General features: G+C 46.2%; 1 protein-coding gene across 5 annotated transcripts in view; it reads left to right on the plus strand.

Annotated features, from left to right (window-relative positions):
* The window catches only part of RNF157 (ring finger protein 157), a 99803-nt gene that overhangs the window by 56501 nt on the left and 27631 nt on the right, over positions 1-15671 (plus strand). For all 5 annotated transcript variants that reach the window (XM_073005005.1, XM_008011673.3, XM_008011675.3 and 2 more), the window contains exon 3: positions 11477-11565. In XM_073005005.1, coding sequence (XP_072861106.1) covers positions 11477-11565 — 89 coding nt within the window. The remainder of the gene's footprint in view (positions 1-11476; positions 11566-15671) is intronic.

The raw sequence follows: 15671 nt of genomic DNA on the forward strand, positions 1-15671 counted from the left end.
ATGCAAACTCTGTTACTGCCTCTCTACATGGTCATTAACAAACTTTACATACTTTCTTAGTGCCTCATCTTGAAATCTTTCATTATTTCTAGAGTTGCTCAAACTGTTAATTATTTTAATAAACCTGACCTATCTCCCAAGGAAGTGTTGGTTAGGTAGAATAAAAATTATTATTTGAATAATTTATGTTAATTGAAGAAAAGCCAGAATATTATGATTAATATGAAGTAGTCAGAAAAAGAAAATGCACACACACAATAACCAACAGAAGCAGGCCAAGTGCAGTGGCTCACGCCACAGCGCTTTGGGAGGCTTGAGACCAGCCTAGACAACATACTGACATCTCGTCTCTACTAAAAATAAAAAAAATTAGGCCAGGCACGGTGGCTCATGCCTGTAATCCCGCACTTTGGAAGGCTGAGACAGGTGGATCACGATGTCGGGAGTTCAAGACCAGCCTGGCCAACATGGTGAAACTCCATCTCCCAGCCTGGCCAACATGGTGAAACTCCATCTCTACTAAAAATACAAAAATTAGCTGGGTGTGGTGGCAGGCATTTGTAATCCCAGCTACTCAGGAGGCTGAGGCAGGAGAATTGCTTGAACCTGGGAGGTGGAGGTTGCAGTGAGCCAAGATTGTACCACTTCACTCCAGCTTGGGCAACAGAGCAAGACTCCATCTCGGGAAAAAAAAAAAAAAAAATTAGCTGGGCATGGTGGCACACACCTGTGACCCCAGCTACTCAGGAGGCTGACGCAGGAGGATCGCTTGCGCCCAGGAGGTCTAGGCGACAGTGAGCCGTGATCGGGCCACTGCACTCCAATCTGGGTGACAGAACAAGACCCTGTCTCAAAAAAAATAAAAATAGGCCGGGCACGGTGGCTCACACCTGTAATCCTAGCACTTTGGGAGGCCAAGGCGGGTGGATCACCTGAGGTCAGGAGTTCAAGACCAGCCTGGCCAACATGGTGAAACCCCATCTCTACTAAAAATACAAAAGTTAGCTGTGCATGGTGGCATGTGCCTGTAATCCCAGCTACTTGGGAGGCTGTGGCAGGAGAATCACTTGAGCCCAGGGACGGGGGGGGAGGTTGCAGTGAGCTAGGATCACGCCACTGCACTGCTACCTGGGCGACAAGAGTGAAACTCCATCTCAAAAAATTAAAATAAAAATAAATAAAAATTAAAAAATAAAAGTAACTGCCGGGCGCGGTGGCTCAAGCCTGTAATCCCAGCACTTTGGGAGGCCGAGACAGGCGGATCACGAGGTCAGGAGATCGAGACCATCCTGGCTAACCCGGTGAAACCCCGTCTCTACAAAAAATACAAACAACTAGCCGGGTGCAGTGGCGGGCGCCTGTAGTCCCAGCTACTCGGGAGGCTGAGGCAGGAGAATGGCGTGAACCCGGGAGGCGGAACTTGCAGTGAGCTGAGATCCGGCCACTGCACTCCAGCCTGGGCGACAGAGCGAGACTCCGTCTCTAAATAAATAAATAAACAAATAAATAAATAAATAAAAGTAACCAACAGAAGTATACAGTATCAATACTTTCTTTACCTGAGAATTGATGGGGATAATATAGTTTTCACTTATTTATGCCATATATATATAAAACGAGGACTGAATCTAATAGCAAATGAAAACAAAGTATATACTTTTAAAAAAATATTTATATTGAAGTTAACTTTATTTTTATGGATAGGATGAATGGATTATTGTGTTCCCAGACTACTGGGAATTGCCTAATAATTTACACACATAATAAGATGTCCTTTCACATGTACTGTGACCATTTTTTTTACAGCAAAAATAGTACAACTGTGGGGGTAGTGTAATATTTGAAATCAGAATGGTAAAAAAACAAATCTAGGACGTGTGGTTGATACACACACACATACTAAATGTGTGTGTGCCCATGTGTATGTGAATGCATGTGCACCCTTCTGCCTGCATTTGGGCCTGGTCTGGCAGTTTCATCTTTCGTCACCAGGTGGCACTTTGCCGATGTGATGTGCACGTAAAAGGAAACTGATGAGTTTTTCACCAGGGTGAAAAGCCAAAGAGGAGCTGCTCACATACACACAGAGCCTTCGTCAGCAAACGCCTGAGGTCCACCAAAAGAGGTCTTCTGACTGAGCCAAACTCTACTTCCATTCTGGGCTTGAGATGTTTGGAATTTAAGTTATTATCAGATTCAGGCTTACTTCAGTACAGATACAGCAGCCTAGTCCCAGGAGGATGTTGTATCCAAGCATGCAGGGCACCAGATGCAAGCCTGACACCCCTTTACAGATGGAACTAAGAGAGGTTTGCTTGACTCTTCACTGTGTCCCCTGGCCTAGTTCAGTACTCAGGACATAGTGGGAGTGCTGAATGAATGGGTAAATGTCTTTGTTTTTTGAAAATTATTGATTTATTTATTCTTTTTTTTTAAGACAGAGTCTCACTCTGTCACCCAGGCTGGAGTGCAATGGTGCAATCTCAGCTCACTGCAACCTCTGCCTCCTGGGTTCAAGCGATTCTTCTGCCTCAGCCTCTTGAGTAACTAGGAGTACAGGCATGCACCACCACACCCAACTGATTTTTGTATTTTTAGTACAGACGAGGTTTCACCATGTTGACCAGCCTGGTCTCAAACTCCAGACCTCGGGTGATCTGCCTGCCTCGGCTTCCCAAAGTGCTGGGATTACAGGTGTGAGCCACCGCGCCCGACCGTTTTTTGAAAATAATTTAGTGGAGAAGTCGCCATATTTTAGAACTATCTGGCAGTAACACATCTTTGAGCATCTTGGGTGGAAGGTAAACACTGACTGACATGTCCTTTGCAGCTGTGGCTGCTGGCAGTGTTCTCTGACATCACCCTGCCCTCAGTGTACATTTGTATCTTCTACAGGTACTGTTAGATCTTATAGACAAAGATTTTGTCATACTGTGCTCCAAGAAACCTCTTCTAAGAAGACCTTAGATACTCCTGTTAAAGATGGAAAGGAGTGTGGTGTGTGGTGTACTTTTGTACATATTGCCACCTAAGCATAGGGCACCATTGGAGATTTTTGGCTAGCTTCCAGAACCTTCATAGAATTCAGTACTATTTGCCATGGTAGTATAACTTTCGGACTCCCCAAACTCTGCTCAGGTCCCTAGAACACTCCTAGGATTAGAAGAGCCTGCAGACTTGCCCTACAGTAGCTGAAGCAATGCAATACAGTATGGCTTTGGGAGTCAGATGTACCTGGGTTCAAATTGTGTTTCTGCCATTCATTAGCTCTGGGACCCTGGATGATTACGTGAGTCTTTTGAGTCTTAGTTTCTTTATCGGTAGAATGTCAGTTTCTTTAACAGACATTCTTCATTTTTTAGTCAGCTACTATATTTCTTCTGCATGTTAGACCGTCCTCCAGCATACACACAGAACTTACAGGCTGGTGAGAGTGGCAGGAATGTTGTTCCTGTCGAGAATATGAAACAAGAAAATACCTAAACTGGAGCTGGATGGCGGTCTTGGCCACATGATAATGCAAATGTGAATGTTACGTAATGCCACTGAACTGTATACTTGAATATGGTTGAGATAGTAAGTTTCATGTTATGTGTATTTTACCAAAATAAAAAAAGACCAGGGCCAGGCGCAGTGGCTCAAGCCTGTAATCCCAGCACTTTGGGAGGCCGAGACGGGCGGATCACGAGGTCAGGAGATCGAGACCATCCTGGCTAACATGGTGAAACCCCGTCTCTACTAAAAAGTACAAAAAACTAGCCGGGCGAGGTGGCGGGCGCCTGTGGTCCCAGCTACTCGGGAGGCTGAGGCAGGAGAATGGCGTAAACCCGGGAGGCGGAGCTTGCAGTGAGCTGAGATCCTGCCACTGCACTCCAGCCTGGGCGGCAGAGCAAAACTCCGTCTCAAAAAAAAAAAAGACCAGGAGTGGTGGCTTACACCTCTAATCCCCGCACTTTGGGAAGCTGAGGTGAGAAGATCACTTGAACTCAAGAGTTTGAGACCAGCCTGGGCAATATAGTAAAACCCCATCTCTACAAAAATTTAAAAATAAAGATAAAAAATATGTAAAGTAAAATGGGGGACAAAAATAATCCATCTAAAGAACCTAGCATAATGCCTGGCACATAGTACATACTCAGTTAAATATTTCCTTACATTCTCTTTTTTCGTGATTTGCCAAGCTGTAATTCCTGGTTACCCAAATTTTACCCCATGAAAGGGGCTTCCTTTTGGCAGAGTTTTCTGGTTAGATGAATAGATTAGGGGGATCTGTGCCTTGCTTTTCTGTCGTAAAGATACTCACACATAATGTTTGGTCCTCAAATCCCTGAGCAGACGAAATTTCACTGTTTGTTCATGGGTCTTGATCTGAGGCCTGTTTTCATTATAAAAAGTGAAATAGGATTCTAGAAACTACATTAAGTTATCCTTCATAAAGCTGTTAAAGGTTTATTTACTCCAGAATGATACCTGAGAAACAGGAAGCCATTCTATAAATCCATGTTGAGCTTGAGGTAAGAGATCAAAAAGCTTCTCAGTCTCCCTCTGTCTGTGGACCTGGGGCATGTTGTGTGCAAGACAGAAAAGGAAGCTCTTTCTCTTTCCAGATATGCCAGGATGCTTATATCAGAAAGACTTTATCTGGTATTCCTAGTCACCGTGCACTCCCTTACTCAGTAGACCTAGGGCTGAGAAAATTACCCTTTGCAGACTCTAAAAAAGAAAAACAGAAACTCTGTGGATATGAACTGAGAAAACGATCGCTAATGCTGAGTACAGTGGACTGGTGCATGAGTACTTCAGAAAAATGCTTGTCCCCGAATCTGTTCTGAGCTTCATCTTTCTTGGTCCCAAGAAGGCATTAGTTTGCTTTCCTTTCATACTTACCTGTTAGCATATGAGTGAGATCTCTGGTTTTAGGTTGAAATAAGATACTTACTTTTTGTTTTTGTGTTTTTGAGAGTCTCACTCTGTCACCTAGGCTGGAGTACAGTGGCATGAGCTCAGCTCACTGCAACCTCCACCTCCTGGGTTCTAGCGATTCTTCTGCCTCAGCCTCCTGAGTATCTGGGACTATAGGCCCGCGCCACCACACCCGGCTAATTTTTGTATTTGTAGTAGAGATGGGGTTTCGCTGTGTTGACCAGGCTGGTTTCAAAACTCCTGACCTCAAGTGATCTGCCAACCTTGACCTCCCAAAGTGCTGGGATTACAGGCATGAATCACCATGCTTGGCCTCTTTTTTTTTCTTTTTTGAGGCAGTCTCACTCTCTCCCCCAAGCTGGAGTGCAGTGATGCTGTCATAGCTCACTGCAGCCTTAATCTTCTGGGCTCAAGTGATCCTCTTTTTTTTTTTTTTTTTTTTTTTGAGACGGAGTCTCGCTCTGTCACCCAGGCTGGAGTGCAGTGGCCGGATCTCAGCTCACTGCAAGCTCCGCCTCCCGGGTTTACGCCATTCTCCTGCCTCAGCCTCCCGAGTAGCTGGGACTACAGGCGCCCGCCATCTCGCCCGGCTAGTTTTTTGTATTTTTTTAGTAGAGACGGGGTTTCACCGGGTTAGCCAGGATGGTCTCGATCTCCTGACCTCGTGATCCACCCGTCTCGGCCTCCCAAAGTGCTGGGATTACAGGCTTGAGCCACCGCGCCCGGCCTCAAGTGATCCTCTTGCATCAGCCTCCTGAGTAGCTGGGACTACAGGTGTGTGCCACCATGCCGACTAAGTTCTTTATTTTTTTGTAGGGACAGAGTCTCGCCATGTTGCCCAGGCTGGTCTCAAACTCCTGAGCTCAAGCGATCCTTCTGCCTCAGGCTCCCAAAGTCCTGGAATTACAAGCGTGAGCTACTGTGCCCGACCAGGATACATCTTTTGTCTTAAATATAACTTAGTGATGGTGCATGTATTGAGGAGATAGTGTGGACAAACACAAACGTTTATCTGGTGTCTTGACTTTAGAAAGGAATGAGGCAATAAATAAATTTGTGTCTTCAGATCTTTTAATAACCAGCACTTTAATCCTTGGAAATCTCATCTCTAGATTAAGAAGCTGCTTCCAGAGCATCTTGGGAAAAGATAAAGGTAGAACACGTTCAAACCTCAACTCTGCTCCCTTTAAGACATGTTAGTTACTGGAAAAAAAAAAAAAAAGAGAAAAATAACCTCTGCTCCCTAAAATTTGGGGGACTTCAGAGAATTTGTTCAACCTCTTTGCAACCTCTATTTTCTTACCTGCAAAAATGGGAACAACCATGCCTATTTCACAGAATTCCTCCAAGGATTAAATAAGATAATATAAGTAAAGAGCTCAGCATAGTGCCTGGCACATAGTATTACGGGATCTTTGGGGTGTCACTTTTCTGGCCGGAAATCTGTGGCCAGTGGTGCCTTGCACAGGTTCGGCTCAGGCACACTGGACTTTTTCCACCCACTTGACCTGACAGACTGCACTCAGCTCACACTACCAGCCTATATCCCACGCCTCCAAGGGAGACTGCAAATCAGGCATGGAGCAGCAAGGGTGTGTGAGCAAGAGTAGGGTCCGGCCACTGTGCAGTCAGACATGCCAGCTGCTGCTGTCGGGCTGGCAGCCCCAGGTGCCAGCATGGGTGCCAGCTGTCTGCGAGGCTGTGGCTGGACCAGGTGTACTGCAGGCAGCTCTCCTGGTTGGCACCAGGGAATGTGGTGGCACCTGGAACCTTGGAGATGCCAGGAACCACAGGGCCATAAAGAGGAAGTCACAGCTCTGGCTTAGGCAGCTCCCAGGTCTGGGGTTCCCGAAGAGCCACACCTCTTCTTTCCTCTTTGCCCACAACATGACAAGCAAGGAGTATGTTTCAGTTCTATTTGTGTTTCAACAATTTTAGTCCCACCATTCCATGGGTCCAAAATTCTCGTCCTGCAACCAGGAAGAATGAGATACACAGACAAACGTAGGGTGAGCAAGATGAAGAGGAGCCTTATTGAGCGATAGAACAGCTCATAACTGCAGTGGGTAGCTCCTTTCCGCAACCAGGGTGTCCTGACAAGTGTCCTAGCATAGAGACCCTGGAGTGGGAAGCTCTTTTCTGCAGGAAGGTCATCCTGTCTTCTCTGCAGCTCTCAGCAGAGAGGAGGCCCTGGAGTGCATAGCTCCTCTCTGCAGCTGGTCTTATGGACATCTCTGAAGCTGTCAGCAGAGAGGGGGCACTGGAGTAGGTTGCTCCTCTCTGCAGCTGATGGTCCCAACCTCTGCCCTGTTCTGGCTGAGCCTGGGGCTGTTTTGGGCCTCAGAGGGGAGGAAGTGCAAGTAGACTGGTCCCTGGGCAGCCATGGGCAGGCCTAGAAAAGGCACCACAAGTTCCCACTCCGGTGGGCAGGACTGGCATGCAGGACTGGCAGCCAGGGCCCCAGCCTTCACGCCCTCTCTGAAGGCCAGCACCAAGCTGCCTTCAGCGCCCCCACCTTCCCCCATGCTCATCAGTGCCCAAAGTCTGGAAGGGGCCGAGGCAGCAGGGGGCTGGGGCTGGCTTGTCAGCGCTACCCCGAGCATGTGCACTCCCAGCCTGACTGTGACAGCACCTGGGCTTGGCCCCACATTGCTCTAAGATCAGAGCCAGCACCAATAGCAGGCAGAAGCCAGGCGGCAGGAGCAGGCACTTCTGAGCCTGCTGGGACGGGGGTGCTGAGAGGGGTGCTTTTCCGTGTCTCTAAGAGCTTATAGAGGCCCAGGTCCACAGCCCTGACTTGGATGGCTGCAGCCCCAGGCGGAGCTGCTGCCTGTTCCCAGCTTCCACCAGCTCTATGGAGCATGCAGCCTCTACAGCACCCCCTTGCAGCCTAGGGCAGGGGCTCCAGGTCCTCACTGGGCCCGGGCCGGTGTCCGGGGCAGGGTGACATCGCCATGAGCTCTGCCTGTTGCCCCGGCGCTTCAGGGATAGCCAGGGGCAGAGTGGATCCTGGGCCTGGGCCTCGGCTGGGTCATCTGGCCAGGAGTGTCAGGCTCAGTGGTCACCCCAGTGTGGGGCAGACCTGGGGACGCAGCCCCGGACGGGCTGCACAGAACCTTCTCCTGAGGCACAGGAACCTGGCACCCTCGGCAGAGTGGGCACAATGGCTGCGCCAATGGCCAGGTGCCTGAAGCGGAAGCTGCTCCCACTTTGTGTCCGGGGCCTCTGAAGCACGGCCCCAGCTCTGCGCCCAGGCCTGGCCTTGGCGCTCCATGTGCAAGCGGGGCACTGCCCAAGGCCTAGCTCCTTCTCGGGGCTCCTCTCTGCCCTATCGTGCTGCTCTTCTGCTCCTCTGCTGGCAGGCAACCCGGCCAGCCCCATGGGGTGGCCTCCAGGGTGGCGAGCTATGGAGGGGCTGTTGGTCTGCTCCCTGTGACCTCCCTGCAGCGGCCGTTGTGATGGCAGCAGCTGCTCCAGACAGCCCACCACTGTCATCAGTAGTAAGCACTCAATAAATGGTCATTTTTGAAAGGAAGATAACTAAGAAATTTAGAGAGTGATGGTAGGCAAAATCGATTTACAGAAGAATGGAAGACAACTCTAAGAGCAGAAAAATATTTTCTTCAATTTGCCTCTGATCCTACTATCCCCTCTATCTTCTCTGTGATCTCTGAATTTGCAGATTTCATTTATCCTTTAAGATCCCAGGCCGGGCGCGGTGGCTCAAGCCTGTAATCCCAGCACTTTGGGAGGCCGAGACGGGCGGATCACGAGGTCAGGAGATCGAGACCATCCTGGCTAACACAGTGAAACCCCATCTCTACTAAAAAAAAACTACAAAAAACTAGCCGGGCGAGGTGGCGGCGCCTGTAGTCCCAGCTACTCGGGAGGCTGACTCAGGAGAATGGCGTAAACCCGGGAGGCGGAGCTTGCAGTAAGCTGAGATTGCGCCACTGCACTCCAGTCCTGGCGACAGAGCAAGACTCTGTCTCAAAAAAAAAAAAAGATCCCAGATCAACTACCACCTCCTCCATGAAGCCTTCAGATTACCTCAGCCAGAAATGATCACTTCCTTTATTTTTGCCTTTTGTGGCAAAAAATACTAATATGTTTAATCTCTTTAATATTACAATTACTATGTCAGCTGCCTTATAATGCAGCTTCCTGAAAGAGCAGGGCCTTATCTTCTTGGTTTTCAGTCTCTCCTTATTCCTAGCATGGAGTATTGCATGTAGACTCTGATTGCATGAATGAAAGGCCAGCAAGGCATAAACTTTGGTAGGTAGCAGCCCACGAACAAAGTTCTCCTGAACAGATTTGCCGTTGTTGTCTTGTGCGGTGTATGTGTGTGTATAGGGAGAGTCTAAAGTGTAGGGGTGGGTTTATTAACAATTGAACTCATTGATACCTTTCCTTAAGAGCCAGATAGCTTATGTTTCATTGCCACAGTTATCAAATACAATATTCAAAATGGAGGATGAAGAGTGCCAGGATTTTTTTTCTCTTTTTATTTTTCTCTCTTTTGCGGCAGGGAGTGGCTATGGAGGAGAAAGAGTAAAGAATAAGGGAAAAGATGCATCTTTTATTTGAAATGCAGGTAGGAGTTATGGATAACGCCCAAGTACCTGTACAAATGAAAATGATTAACTTTGCTACTCCAGAAAAAAATTTTAATCCCAAAGTCATTTATTTTGGCTTTAGAATAGACTAGCGTTTGTGTCGGATTTTCCTGCCTAATTACTTTTTGCTTAAGCTTATTTAAAAATTGTTTTAAATTCCTTTAGTATGACAGCCTAGGAAAGTTGGGGGAGGAGAAACAGGCCACAGATGGGATCTGAACTAGAATTTCTGTTTTCCCATGTCAAAGCCTCCTGATGCACTGCTTGCAGGAGGGCAAAGTTGGAGTCAGCTTTGTGGAAAACAGTTTGGCAAAATAATTTTTAAAGTCTTAAAAATATGCTTACTCTTTGATCCAGTAATTCCACTTCTAGGAATTTGTCCTAAGGAAATAATCAAACAAGCATGCAGAAATATAGAGACAAGGATATTCACCATAACATTTATACCCGCGAAAAAAAGTAAAACCAACATAAAGTATTGAATCATATGGAATTGATTAAAGTATGCTGTTATCTGCACGTTATCAAAATTATAGACTTTAAAAATGTTTGCCACATCTTTTTAGGTGAAAAAGAAACTGCAAAATAGTATGTTCAGTTTGAAACAACACATGAATATAGAGGTGGATGGATGGATGGATGGATAGATGGACGGATGGAGATACATATTCTGAAGTGTTAATTTTGGTGTTGCTGAATAGTAAAATTAGGGATAGTTTTGTACTTTTTTGTGTTTTTCAAATTTTCTGCTTAAACATGTATTACTTTGTAATTAGAAAAAACTATCATTTTTTAAAGAATGTATGGTTAATATATCAACGAAAAGGTAAATTACTAAATAATGCCCACAAAGTAGGTAATCTGAATGCAAATAATTTCTATTGAGTATAAGAGTCACATTCATACATGTGAATTATAAGCAATCATACTGCATACATAAAGTCAGATGCACCTTGACTATGGTTTAACTATATTGTTTCCCAAGTAAAATAACCATATTCAGTAAAAACCTGTGAAGGCACAATTCAATTATAACTTGGGTGTCCTGTTTTGTGATACCACACTATGGAGGCAGACTTTTCTTGGGCCAAGTGAACCACAGTTTTGCAAAGCTGCAGAGACCAGTAGGTTTTTTGGGAATTATATGTTAAAACATTTGATTGCCCAAATAACATTTTAAAAATACTGGGAACATTTGAAATCATTCTTGATCCTCAGAAGGCAATTCCCAGTGAAATTTTTGGCTGTTTCCCCTTTGTTTATCTCTTTATTATCAACAACTCAGAACTTCATATCCAAAGGTCTAAACGGGCAAATGGGGAGAAAGTGGATGGTAAATGATGAAGACAATCATAAACCTTTGGTGACCCCAAAATAACTCTTGGCTCACGTGCTAACTCTGCTTTATATGATCAGCTGCAGGGGAAATTTGTTCTTTACTGTTTGCAAACTTCAGCTCTGTACACATGATGGGGTTCTCTTTTATTTGCAGTCCCTAAATTCCTGGGATACCATATGGCCTCACCGAAGGAAAGGGCTTGCAGGTCTGGCTCCCTGTCGTCTGAGGTCAGATGGAAAAGCCTTTTGTGATTAACTCGGCCACAGTGTGTCCTTTGGTATTTGGAACTTCAGTGGTTTTTTATTAATTCTCCAAGTTTTGAACACTGACCCAAATAAGCTTCATATAATGGAAAAAGAAGATAAATCTAGCTCTTTGGGCCCCAAATTGAATCCCATTTTCCCACTAGCTGTAACCTTGAGCAGGTTGCCTCAGTATGTCGGAATTTCAGTTTCCTCACTTAATTAGGAGAGTTGTGCCTTCCTGCCTCACCTCTTAGGGCTATTCTTGGTGAACTGTAAAGCCCTGTAACAGCGAGGAACAGCTGTGGGTCTTTATAAACACACCACCTTCTCCTACTTTGTTTCTGACACAGTTCCCTTATGCCGCCCCACCTCCCCAAGAACCTGTGAAGACTCTGAGAAGCCTGGTCAATATCCGAAAGGACACGCTGAGGCTCGTCAAGTAAGTTCCCAGAGGCTGGGGCCAGGTCCCAGGCACCTTCCTTTGGGGAGGTTGGGGGCTGGGGGACAGACTCCCCAAGGAACTCACACAGCAGTTTCTGGCAGCCCCAGAGCCTGCTTCTCCAAGCCTCAGACAGGAGTGCGGGCGCTTCTTTCTGCTGAGATCAGGCCATCCACCCCTATGTTGTTCAGCACTGGATGCAATGGACTGTGTTTGTGAAGAACTTTCACTTGCCTAGAAATGCTCAGTATCCTTATTTTATGGATATTTTTTAAAAGGGAAGAAGAATTATTAAGGGAAAGTGGGAATTTTTGCAGCTACTCCAACAAGCCAATGTAAAAATGGGAAATTTGAACTTAGAATATAAAATCCTTTATTTTATTGCTATATTTTCTTTTTCTTCTTTATTCCCTATCTCATGTGTCTGTTCTCTTTTTTTATTTTTGAGACAGAGTCTCGCTCTGTCGCCCAGGCTGGAGTACAGTGGTGCGATCTCTGTTCACTGCAAGCTCCGGCTCCCGGGTTCGCGCCATTCTCCTGCCTCAGCCTCCTGAGTAGCTGGGACTACAGGCGCCGCCACCTCGCCCGGCTAATTTTTTTGTATTTTAAGTAGAGACGGGGTTTCACCGTGTTAGCCAGGATGGTCTCGATCTCCTGACCTCGTGATCCGCCCGTCTCGGCCTCCCAAAGTGCTGGGATTACAGGCTTGAGCCACTGCTCCTGGCCCTCATGTGTCTGTTCTCTAAGGAACTCATAGTGCCCTTGGTTGGTTGTTTAATCCTCATCATCAATGTTAATTATCGTCATTTGCCTTCTTGGTGCCATCCTCGAGACAGTGTAATTTTTAATTTGATACATTCCCACCGCCCGCCACCCCTAGACAGTATGTCTACCAAGGCTCTCTGATTCCCTGGTGAAAAACTTTGGTTAGAGCAAATCAAGGTCCCAGATTTTTCTGAATAGGCAAGAAAGATGACTCAGAGACCATCTCATGCTTGTATAGATCAGCCTTATTAGCATTACCATGTTTCTGTCTGATATATATATAGATATATAGAGAGAGACAGAGTCTCGCTTTTTTTTTTTTTTTTTTTTTTTTGAGACAGAGTCTCACTCTTGTTGCCCAGGCTGGAGTGCAATGGCACAATCTTGGCTCACCGCACCCTACGCCTCCCGGGTTCAAGCGATTCTTCTGCCTCATCCTTCTAAGTAGCTGGGATTACAGGCATGCGCCACCATGCCTGGTTAATTTTGTAATTTTAGTAGAGACGGTGTTTCTCCATGTTGGTCAGGCTGATCTCAAACTCCCGACCTCAGGTGATCCACCTGTCTCGGCTTCCCAAAGTGCTGGGATTAAAGGCATGAGCCACCGCCCAGAGTCTTGCTTTGTCACCCAGGCTGCAGTACAGTGGCGTGATCTCAGCTCACTACAGCCTTGACTTCCTGGGCTCAAGCAGTCCTTCCAGCCCTAAGTAACCACTAATCTATTTTCAGTCTGTCTTTCTTAATTTTTTATATTTTATTTGTCCCTGAAGTTTCTACTGGTTCCCCAGCTATGCTTCTCTCCACCCCAGGGTCATCTCTGGGGAGGAGAGAGCCAAGGAGGTACCTGTCTGCCGAACAGTCCCCCCACCTGACCCAGGGGAGTTCATCCAGCAGCAGAGCAGACTAACGAGGCCTCTGGGGCCTGCCAGTTGCCAGCTACTCTGTCCACTTGGTTTCTCTCATCACATATGGCACATTCATACATTTGATGGAGACCATTCAAGGGCCTGAGCTGCTGCGAGGTCATGGCCTCTGCTGTGGAAGCCTGGCTGCGGCTCTAGAATAGGATGAAGCAGCTGTCTTGCGCTAAAAGAACCAGACTTGGAAGCAGCAGAGCAATTTGCTTCCCAGGTCCACAGATGCTTGCTTGAATGAGTGTCTGAGCTTCAGGGTTTTTTTTTATCTGTAAAATGGTGATAATCAACTTTACCTTTCATGGTGGTTGTCAAAATTAAGGTAACAGAAGGGAAAACACCTGGTGTTCAATAAATGTTAATTTGAAGGGTGTTCTTTTTGTTTTTCTGTGATTATGGGAATAAATTCTGATTCTCAGATTTCCAGGTAAAGATGGAGGATTGAACACCTACTTTGGCTTCCTCTGAAAACCCTATCAAGTAATTATAAACATATATTTAAAAGGCATAAATCTGGCAGGGCACAATGGCTCACGCCTGTAATCCCAGCACTTTGGGAGACCAAGGCGGGTGGATCACCTGATCCTGGCCAACATGGTAAAACCCCGTCTCTACTACAAATACAAAAATTAGCCAGACATGGTGGCATGCACCTGTAGTCCCAGCTGCTCCAGAAGCTGAAGCAGGAGAATTGCCTGAACCCAGGAGGCAGAGGTTGCAGTAAGCCAAGATTGTTCCACTGCACTGCACTCTGGGTGAGAGTGAGACTCCATCTAAAAAATAAAAAATAAGGCCGGGTGCGGTGGCTCATGCCTGTAATCCCAGCACTTTGGGAGGCCAAGGTGGGCAGATCACAAGGTCAGGAAATCGAGACCATCCTGGCTAACATGGTGAAACCCCATCTCCACTAAAATTACAAAAAATTAGCCAGGTGTAGTGGCAGGCGCCTGTAGTCCCAGCTACTTGGGAGGCTGAGGCAGGAGAATGGCGTGAACCCAAGAGACAGAGGTTGCAGTGAGGCGAGATTGCGCCACTGTACTCCAGCCTGGGCAACAGAGTGAGACTCCGTCTCAATAAAATAAATAAATTAAATAAAATAAAAATTAAAAAATTTTTAAAAGGCATAAATCTGTAAATATTTGGAGAATGGGAAGAGAGCAGCAGCAACAAAATTTTAGAAGCTGGAAACACATAGTGAATATTGAATGACTTAGTAGACCCAGGATATCAGAATCCTGAACTAGCAGAAAAAGCTGAGAATCAACCAATTTATACTGTGGTATTATCCCCCAAGGGGTTCAGAAATTAGCAGTGCCAGGTCCCTCTAGAAGTTGAGGTGGGAGGCTAAAATGAAGAGGATTGGTAGAAAGTCTGCCCTCAAGGTAGGCAGATCCCCTCCCTTATACCACACAGCCAGAACTACGTTACTACAACCTGGCCAAAGGCAGGCAGATGACTGTCCCTGGAAAGGTAAAAACAAAGAATCTCTGGACAAGAGAGACCAGGCACAGCTAACGGCCAGTACTAAAAACAGGCTAACCAGCCTGGGCAATATGGTAAAGCCCTGTCTCTACAAGAAATACAAAAATTAACCAAGCATGGTAATGTACACCTGTAGTCCCAGCTATTGGGAGGCTGAAGTGGGAGGATCACCTGAGCCCAGGGAGGTCGAAGCTGCAATGAGTCACAATCACACCACTGCACTCCAGCCTGGGCAAGAGTGAGACCCTGTCTCAAAACAAAACGGGGGGTGAGTGGATCCTGGCAAACTGGGTGTTGAGCCCTCCAGCTGCCTCTCCACTCTGCCCCTAGAATGCTGGCAGCCAGGCCTTTGTCAAGAGAGAGAAAAACTGTTTTCTGGAAATTGGACCTGCCTGGATAGGAAAACCTAGGAGACTAGAGCTGGAGGTTCCTCAGCAGATCCAGATCAGCCCACAGTGAAGCCCGGGATCCCCAAGTCCTACTGTGCACTCAGAGCTCTAATCAGCAGTTTAAATATCTTAAATACAAGCAGACAGCCACAGATTCTTAGATGTGTAAGGAATGCCTATAATAGGAAAGACAGTAGCAAAACAAACCAACATTTTAAAACAACCTAACTAGGCCGGGTGTGGTGGCACACACATTTAATCCCAGAACTTTGGGAGGCCAAAGCAGGAGGATCGCTTAAGCCCAGGAGTTTGAGACCAGCCTGGGCAACATAGTGAGACCCCATCTCTATATAAAATAATAATAAAGAAAAAAAAAAAATCTAATTGGAAACAAAAGCTATGCAGGAAGAAGAAAACTTCATTAATAGTCTCAAAGACATGAGAGAAGATATCTTTTTCTTTCATAGACAGACACAATGACACGAAGTTTATGAAACCCAAAAAAAATTGCTTTTAGAAATTAAAAACAAGGAGCGTAAATGAAAATTTCAATAGA

The sequence above is a fragment of the Chlorocebus sabaeus genome, chromosome 16 (assembly GCF_047675955.1).
Source record: "Chlorocebus sabaeus isolate Y175 chromosome 16, mChlSab1.0.hap1, whole genome shotgun sequence".
Lineage (NCBI taxonomy): Eukaryota > Metazoa > Chordata > Mammalia > Primates > Cercopithecidae > Chlorocebus > Chlorocebus sabaeus.